Genomic DNA, 9,014 nt, shown 5'->3' on the forward strand with positions numbered 1-9,014 from the left:
TATGCCTATCTGGCTTCTAACAGCAAGGTGCTTAACTAGTATGAACAATAGTGAAGCACCCCATTGGCTGATGGAGTAAATTGCAACCTAGCAACAGGTGAAATCTGAGAATCTGCCTCAAGCAAACAGTCCTGTGTGACTTCCGCCTGGCTTGTGTCTGTACCCGATGTTGCTCATATTTTTTCCCATAACAACATATTTTGGGTTGATACATTCTGTACCTCAGTTTAACTGCAGTTTGTGGTATTATTGCATACCTAGGGTTATCACAATGCCCAGTCATATCATGCTTTCTTACCAGTGGGATGACCAGACACTGGTGAAGAAGGTATATGACAGGCTTATGGAGAATGGCTTCCAGGTGTGGATGGATATTGAAGGAGGGGTCTCAGGCAATATCAATGACTGGTGAGTTGTGATGCTCAGACTTGCATTGAAAGGTGTTGTTTTATGACAGTCCTTCTAGTACAAAAATAAATATTCTTTAGTCAGAGACTTACATACAGAAATTAAGGAAAATGTATAAACTAAACATCCATATACAAAGTCTGCATTAGAGATGTTGACATCCTATAATGACAGCGTGAATGTGTGGATCAACCACTGTGGTGGTTCTAGAGACCTGCAGGGTTAATCAGATACAAGGACTTTTAAATGACCCATTGGAAGTGTATAATGCCATAATGCTTACTAGATGTTCTTTCATGCAACTGAATTATTGAAAGCAGACTTGTTCAGTGGGTACAAAATCTGACGGATTCTGTGTGTGTGTGTGTGTGTGTGTGTGTGTGTATGTATGTGTGTGTGTGTGTGTGTGTGTGTGTGTGTGTGCACAGCATGGCTGCTGGTGTGGAGGAAGCAGCCGTTGTGTGTCCCTTCATGACCCCTGCTTACCAGGCCTCACGAAGCTGCAAGAAAGAGTTGAACTATGCTGACGTGCGACAGAAGCTCATCGTCCCCATCATGGTGACCAAAAACTGGGAGGCCAGTGAGTGGCTGGGGCTCCTCACTGCTGGCCAGCTCTGGGTTGACTTCAGGTGAGTTGCCTCAATGGATGTCAGAAAAAAACAAGAATTCTTCATATCGTCCTTCATTCAGAGGGAGGACTCATGAAGAGCTTTTACTCACTGGCTCCTTTCCATGTGACACACTTAGCCCCTCAGCCATTCAGTAGATTAAACTGAATTTATATAAGGAGCAACATGGAATGACATGGAAACAAAAGAGTACTGTTATACCGCCACACTAAATTGAAGCCTGCCAAAGTAAAATACAAGATCAGATATGATGAGACACTGGCAAAGTCAAACTGTCAAACTAATTTAACATCCATTACTGCAGGCCTCAGTTCAAATTAGCATTATACATCTGGATGCCATATTTATACAAAAGCAGCCAACAAAATCAATGCCCAGACTGAGCTTTCTGTATTTGATCCCTAAATGCACTGTTGATCCATCAGGAATGTGGACAAGAGTGATGAGCACTTTGAGAAGTGTGTGAAGTCTTTGGAAGAAGAAATCTTGTTTGTGGCTGGAAACATCTTGACCATTCAGGAACCTACCTGTGTTCCGGACAACACTCCAGACAGAAAGAGACTTAAGCGAAAACTAGGACGTGGATTTCGCCACGCTCTTACACAACTATATCTTCGAGAATCAGGTAGTGTTCAGAAACCACTGTTATTGCTCCTTATTTTACGTTTTGATCACCATCATCCGCTCCATTTTGTGTACGGTTTGGGTGGCTGTCAGGTAGCAGTACCAATACTGGACAAAATAAAAGCATTTATAATTTAACGTAGTTTTAGTACAGGTTCTACATGTGCAGAAACATCAAATCTTTTACAGCAACAATGAAAATGTCTTTAAACATTTCAGCCATGCTATGTTGTTGTGACTATGTGACTATGCAAGACACAATATATGTTTGCCACTACACCTACTCAGCTGTGCTTTCAGAAACTATGGAGTAAACGATTAGTAAAAGCGAAATATGTTCCCTTAAAATCCAACCACAGGGGAACAAAAATTCCACCCAGTAAGTGATACTCGAAACACAGTGGAACTCCACTACAGCCCCGGAGACAACGGCTTCTGGGAGGAGATCAAAGGCAGTGGCTGCAAGCACTATCGCAATGTGGTAACCAATGGATACCTTGGTAAACCATGTTATATGTTCTGGCCATGTTAAACGATGTTCCTGCAATGCTTCATGTTCTGTCACCACATTTCTGGTAGACTGACCTTTGCATTGAGAGTTGTTGCCTTCCTTAAAGAGCCACCTTCTGTTGGTCTTCACACATGAACACCCTGACATTCTACTGCAGAATGTGGCATAATGTAAAACACATAGATCAATCAAGGATGAAAAGGCATGGCATGCTGGCCTGTGAACAGTTCCATTTTTCTTGATGCTTACTATATAAAAAGCTTATCAGGACCAAATTACTTTGGGCAAGGGAACACCAATGTTCATCGGTGTGTGTGTGAGTAGAAAATGGGAGTAGAAAAGAGTATGCCTTCATTTATGTGCTTGTAACATACTGCACGGCCTGGGCTGCAGGTACCATTCCTGTCTGAAGGTGCCGATCTTATATCACGACAGTTTTTATTAAAAAATGTTTTAATACCGACTCATTCCTTGCTCCAGTTTGACTTTTTGTGGGTGAAAAAAAAACAATGTTTACTTTTACTGTGACTTGCAGGATTTGACGCCAATGGGGACTACTTGTACACCAAAGCAAATCCTTACGGAGCAGAAGAATGGCTCCTCATGGTGGACGAAACTGACCAGAGTCATGAGAGGGCAGTGGTCATCAAGAACAAACATTCTGGAAAGTTCTTGGCTGTTCAGGAGGGCTGCTTTGTGGGACTGCCGTCCTATACTGAAGAGTGCAAGTGGTTTCTGGATTAGTGTGTGTGTGGTAGAGAGTTTCCAAGACAAAAACAAGCTCAAACTTCCAATTACGAAAAAAATTTGAATTCTTTATTGAGATACAACCCATTCAAAATGTAACTGGGATATTTTGTGTCATTTTATATCTGGGAGACTTATCTGTGAAAATTATAGTTTTCATACAAACACAGCGTCAGGCATAATTGGAAATGAAACTATTGGAGAAAAGAAACTGATAAAAAATAAACACCCTTCCTCCTTTAAAACCTCTTCCTCTTGATGATCTCTGGTTTCCAATTGACAGGATGTGATTCTTCAGTCTGAAAACAGGAAATGAATACATTCATTTTAATATTACCAACACACGTAACTGACCTGAGCATTTAGTGATATAGAAAGAATAGAGAGAATAGTGATGAAAGAGTAGCCTACCGCTGTATCGTCTTCTTTATACACCTTGATGGTCTTGTCGGCCTCTGCTGTGATAAATCGGCTCTCGGAGTTGTCGAATGTGCAAGCGAAGATTCCCGACTCGCTGTCCAGGGAGCCAGGCTGCACGGCTGCATGGATGCGCTGGAAGTTGTAGCCGGTCCTCCAGTCCCACATGTGGATGGTGCCGTTATCAGCTATAGTGAAGAAGAGGAGATCCAGAGGGTGAGCTGCTACTGGGCCCGCTCATAGACACTACTGCAGTTACTGATATACAGACACAGCTACCTTGTTATATTCACAAGTGAGTATTCCTTACCGCCTGACACCAGCACACCATCCGAGTTGACAGCCAGTGTGTTAATGATGGCATTGTGGCCTGAAAGGTTCTGAATGAAATTTCCATCTGGGAACTTCCACTGCTTTAGGTTGTCAGGAGAGCCAGAGGCAAACGTGTATCTGCAGGAGAAATCAACAAGAAGGTTATATTCTTGAATGTACATCACAGAAGTGAAGAGTGGTTTTAATATCGGATGAAAGAGTGACTCACTGTCGTGGATGCAGCACTACTGCACGCACAGATTTCTTATGATTGGTCAGCGTGGCTCTCGTCTTCCCGGCAATGAGATCCCAGAGCCTGATGGTGGTGTCATGGCTTCCTGTGGCATTGACATTGTGATGGTCATGACAGGGCACGGATGAGTGGTGTGTGGTGATAAAACATAACAGGAAAGACAGAAGAAGTAGACACTACCTGTGATAATCTGAGGCTCTGCACTCTGGCATTTCACTGTTGCCACTGTATTGGTGTGACCAGTCAGGGTATGAACGTTGGCCTTGGTTCTGATATCCCACACCTGAACACAATAAAGACAGAAGAAATAATTCAAACTGTGAAAATGTTCATTGCTACGTGGCACAACAATGATGACCATTCTATAAAGCATTTACACAGTCCAAGCTAAAGACCCCTCCAGTGAAAATTATGTTTTTAAACTTGTTAAAAGCGAAATAAGCAGTCAACGCCATTGCTTAGTCTCAAAAAACACAGAATCAGACAGCCTGGCCATGAATGGATTTTTTTGGGACTTTTAAATACATCATTTTGAGAAACAAGAGATAGGGGAAGTCTTACTCTTGCTGTGGAGTCACGACTGCAGGTCACCAGAACATCAATGGTTGGGTGCAGGTCCAGGTCATACACCGCACTGAGATGACCGTGGTAGTGCCTGATGACCTGACATAAACAAACATATTCCCAATCAAACATGAGGTCTCATGGCATGAAGAATCAGAATATATATCTGTTGAGCAGTTAGTGTCAGTACCTTGTTGTACTCCAGGTCCCAACATTTGACCTGCTTGTCCTCTCCACAGGAGAAGAGGTAGGGGCTGCGTGTGCTGACCGCCACCCCCCTCACCGTGCTGATGTGGCCAGTCAGAGACAGCTTCAGCTTCCCACTCGCAAGGTCCCAAATCTAATCACACCAACCGGAGTTAGCCAATCTTAATTACAGTTTTCGGATTGCAGGGTTTGTAATGTGTAGTCATACAAATACTGACGAGCAAATATGCCAGATAACATTTAACAGGATACAGGTTGAATTGGAAATACAACAATGAAACAATGATCCAACCTTTATGGTCCTGTCTGCTGATCCGGTTACAAACCACTGGTTGCCAGGCTCAACAGCAATGGAACGAACCCAACCAAGATGACCGCTGATGACCTGAAGTTGGTAAAACACATTAATTACTAAAGTTTTCTTGACAAAATAAATAAATAAATAAATAGAGCAGTGGTGGTGGGGGGTTATGCACGTCCTTACCCGATACAGCTTCCAGGGGGGATGCCACTGTGGCTTGGGCATGGTTGGAGCCTTCCTTGGCACCATAGTGGTACTCTTGGTCCCTCCGGCTTCCAACAGAGACTGGAATGAATGATTTTTTAATGTAGGAAGTTATTGCAACGCAACAAAATGAATTCCACTTTATGTCTACTGACTTACTATACAGCTCCAACACACAAGACATATCATAATGATGCACCACGCCTACTTATAGATAAGTATAGATATATAAATACATTAGAACACAGCAAAAGTATTGGAGCAGAACACTGATCAATGCATATGGCTCTACAGCTCATGTTTGAGGGTTCAAAAAGCTTAAGTGTGGCTGACCATGCTATGCTGAGGTGGCATCGATCTCTCTGGCCCTCCAGCGTGCCTGTGAATCTCTCCCACACTGGCTGCAGTGCGACTGGCATCTTGCCTGAGGGGAAGACCAAATCGCAAACACAAAAGATAAATGCTTACAACAAGCAACCCTACAAGGGAAACTATTGTACAGGTAAACGCAAGAAGGCCTCCAAAAAGCTCCTTACAGATAAAAAAAAAAGGGCAGTGGGCATACCTGGCTTGGGAGGGGGGCAAGGTCAGTGCCAAAGAGTGAGCTCCTCCCTCCGATGGCATCTTGAGCATCTGTGTGTCTGCACTCAGGGCTATCCCTAAGAAAACAATTAACAGACAAAATGGAAAGAAACATTAGGAGAACAGGAGGAAAGAACAGACAAACAACTCTGGCCCACAAACCTAGTCACCTGACTATTAGATTGAGGACAAACACATACCTGGTCCAGATGGATAAGGATGTGTTCCTGTTATTAAATACTCTGGGTTGGAGCCTGCAAGATGAAAAGTTAACAAAAAAATCAGAAAGGAAAGAAAACATTAGTTTGGTCCCACACACAAACAGGGTTTTACTGACACTGTAGTATTCTGAGTTATATGGGCTGGCACTGTGCATAAACTACTAGCCATCTTGGATTTCTTCAAAACAATAAAGAGAGGTAATGAACACTCACCAGGATCAGAATAGCCCATGCTGTATGGATCTAACATGTGGTCTTTGTCTCTTCCCTCTTTTAACACCGGCATGTGAAGAATGGAACTGTACTCAGCTCTCAACTTTGCAGCCATTTTAACTTTATGACTAGGACAAGGATAGAAAACATCACCACCATCATCATTTTTACTAAATAGAAGCATGACAAACTAGGCATCCGCATATGAAATATGTAATCAAATGTATCGATTTTGAAAACAATACCTATTACCATTCCATAAAAAACTTCAAAGTTAGCAAAATTTTAATGCAACATACCTTGTCTCGTCCAGTGCAACTGGCTTCGCATGGTCTGAAACAAACATATCATGAGTCCTCTTGAGGGATCTGAAAACCAGAGTATGGACCGAATGTTTCTGCACATCCTAAAAAAAAAAAAAGACATCTTGTGTTAGTTGACAATTTTGAATGAGTGGCCATCTTATCCAATGATACCAAGCACAACATTTACGACAAACCAGAAGCATTAAGGACTTTGACTACTCCTAAACTACAAGCTACTACGCGGAACAGCTAGCTAGCTCTCGGTTAACTGAACTAAGCGAGGAAAGAACAGTTAGCTTGTTTGACTAAAGCAGGCTCACTCCAAAGTAAATTAAATAAAACTTGACATACCTCTGCCATTGTGATGTGGGGGGTGCGTGAAGAAATTAAACAATGTAAAAAAACACCAGTTTTAAGAAAAACAGACACAGACGACGACAATCAAACCAACGTTTAATGCCCAGGAAGTAGAAGTGTATCGTGGTATCCCATTGTAAGATGTAGGTCAGCGCCATTTGCCGTTGCGCCATCTAGTGTACTGGAGGGAAAGCAAATAAACAGAGAAAAGGCCATTTTAGGCGACATAGGCTGTATGTACAGTATAGTTCAGGAATGTTTTGTAGGTGGTCATTTGTACACCTCAAAGTAATTTTCATAATACAAAGGGAGTAAAGGGATAAACCATCATCCCCCTTATATATGTATACACACACACATACACGCGCGCACACGCACACACACACGCACACGCACACGCACACGCACACACACACACACACACGCACGCACACGCACACAGAGTTACCATTTTTTATTGACAACATTTCAAGGACCCAATGAAAAGTCCTTGACCTTTCATTACCTACACACACACAAAATTGCGTCCACAGGCTGGGCCTAATAATTATTGAATGAAAAATGAACAACCTTTTCCATTACTTTTCTAATAGGCTGGTTAAATTGAAGTGGAAACTGTATCCTGAACCATGGAAGAGTACAATAACATAATTATTGTTTTTTTTTAGAGCAGCGGTGCTGTTATGTGCATGAGCCACATGAGCCCTGCGACACTGGACCCTCAGTGCTTTCTTAAAAAGAATATTGTTTACCATTTAGTAGTAGCATTATCATCAATGCACATTATATTAATATATTAACCTGTATTTTGTCTTCTTCTACATATTAGAAATAGCAAATAGAAAATGCTACACACAGACACAGGCTTTTTTTAAATCATCTTTAGTTAATTTGTGCAGTGTTTTTTTTTCTTCATATTCAGCTGAAAAGAAAAGTACTGGCCAATGAGGTCCTACACTGATTAATAGTGCACTGCCATTTATATGAATGAACTTGGCAACACTCAGGCTCCAACAACAGGCTGAAAACTGGAAATAAATGTGTGACTTCAATGACGTGGAGACACGATCAGGTTTTAAAATCATGCACGTGTTGTTTGTTAGAGAATAAATAAGTTGAAGTTAACTCTTTGCAGGTTAAGGGACAGTAGAACTGCTTTTTCTATATGAGAGGGGCAGTGTACACCAGGGGGCTCATGTACAAAGCCTTTTGTAGAATTCATACTAAAACGTAGCATATATACAAAGCTGGAAAGCTGGATACGCACAAAATTCAAACGTAAAAAAAAACGTGCGCATGCAAGATTCCATGCACCTTGCATGCAAATAAAAGCTCAGACTGAGCAGTAGTGACCTATGACCTCACCTCAATGTAGAGATTTACTAATTACATTTCATTCTTACACAAGGGATTGATGCTCTTCTAACCACTTCAGCAACACACCAGTTATCGATCTCCTCATGCATTTATGCACAACTAAGTTCTGTGTACATGGGACGTGCATACCTGCTGTTGCAGACTGATTTCATCCTGTAACTTTAGGAAGAAACCCTAAAGGGAAGTGTGTGTGTGACTTTTTGAGGTATGAGCTATGACACAACAAGAAGAAAGCGTTTAATGTAAAATGAGTATACCTACATAATCAAAAAAATAATAAAATAAATAAATGATAAATAAAAGAATACAAAAAATGTTTAAATCCAAATGTAACATCTCCAGCTTGAATGGGCATGACGCCACTGCTGTTGACCCGTCTGGAGGTGTCCTTGGCAACGAAACATTGACAAAGGATGGTGTTATTGACCACCTGGTGAAATGCTCTCAAAGCCTTCTTTGTCATTGTTGTTGTCGTTGTTAAGTATTGGTATGGTGGTTATAGTTATAGTGATAAATTAACGCAGGGTAGGTGGTAAACCTCCTAATAGATGACATAGGGCTGTTCTTTTAGGGTCTTCTATAAGGATGTTTACCATTTATTCTGAGTGAACTTACTCAGGTTTGTCACTAAACCACGTACTTGGAATACCCCCCTGGAGGTGTCGTGCTGCTAATGTTGCCGCGCATAGAAGAGCGCAGACAGACAGGGAGCATTAGCCAGACAAGCACCTGAGTCTGATTTAAGTATTGTTCCCACATACTATGTCACTGAGTGGTGGGTC

At 41.8% G+C, this 9,014-nt stretch overlaps 2 protein-coding genes across 2 annotated transcripts; one reads left to right on the forward strand and one right to left on the reverse strand.

Moving 5' to 3' along the window:
• Nucleotides 1-239: 239 nt before the first annotated feature.
• LOC105903901 lies at nucleotides 240-2,864 on the forward strand. The gene is made up of 4 exons (XM_031560314.2): nucleotides 240-408; nucleotides 837-1,037; nucleotides 1,463-1,662; nucleotides 2,021-2,864. The coding sequence occupies exons 1-4, from the start codon at nucleotides 272-274 to the stop codon at nucleotides 2,191-2,193; spliced, it is 711 nt and encodes a 236-aa protein (XP_031416174.1). The 5' UTR covers nucleotides 240-271; the 3' UTR covers nucleotides 2,194-2,864.
• Nucleotides 2,865-2,966: 102 nt separating this feature from the next.
• Nucleotides 2,967-6,987, reverse strand: plrg1 (pleiotropic regulator 1). The gene is made up of 15 exons (XM_012831858.3): nucleotides 6,850-6,987; nucleotides 6,493-6,599; nucleotides 6,194-6,321; nucleotides 5,960-6,013; nucleotides 5,743-5,836; nucleotides 5,511-5,601; nucleotides 5,157-5,258; nucleotides 4,965-5,057; nucleotides 4,656-4,805; nucleotides 4,463-4,564; nucleotides 4,082-4,184; nucleotides 3,878-3,986; nucleotides 3,647-3,786; nucleotides 3,331-3,524; nucleotides 2,967-3,218 (listed from the first exon to the last, which is right to left on the reverse strand). The coding sequence occupies exons 1-15, from the start codon at nucleotides 6,856-6,858 to the stop codon at nucleotides 3,159-3,161; spliced, it is 1,536 nt and encodes a 511-aa protein (XP_012687312.1). The 5' UTR covers nucleotides 6,859-6,987; the 3' UTR covers nucleotides 2,967-3,158.
• Between the last annotated feature and the right edge of the window lie 2,027 nt (nucleotides 6,988-9,014).

Source organism: Clupea harengus, chromosome 22 (assembly GCF_900700415.2).
Source record: "Clupea harengus chromosome 22, Ch_v2.0.2, whole genome shotgun sequence".
In the NCBI taxonomy this organism is placed as follows: Eukaryota; Metazoa; Chordata; class Actinopteri; order Clupeiformes; family Clupeidae; genus Clupea; species Clupea harengus.

What these genes read in the sequence shown, in the direction of transcription:
- LOC105903901 (XM_031560314.2), top strand. Translation starts at nt 272, where the DNA reads ATGCCCAGTCATATCATGCTTTCTTACCAGTGGGATGACCAGACACTG. An exon ending in CAGCTCTGGGTTGACTTCAG is followed by an intron (nt 1,038 to 1,462) that starts GTGAGTTGCCTC and finishes TTGATCCATCAG; the next exon opens with GAATGTGGACAAGAGTGATG. An exon ending in ACTATATCTTCGAGAATCAG is followed by an intron (nt 1,663 to 2,020) that starts GTAGTGTTCAGA and finishes ATCCAACCACAG; the next exon opens with GGGAACAAAAATTCCACCCA.
- plrg1 (XM_012831858.3), bottom strand. An exon ending in TCCTTATCCATCTGGACCAG is followed by an intron (nt 5,837 to 5,959) that starts GTATGTGTTTGT and finishes TTGTTTTCTTAG; the next exon opens with GGATAGCCCTGAGTGCAGAC. An exon ending in GTCGTGACTCCACAGCAAGA is followed by an intron (nt 4,185 to 4,462) that starts GTAAGACTTCCC and finishes TATTGTGTTCAG; the next exon opens with GTGTGGGATATCAGAACCAA.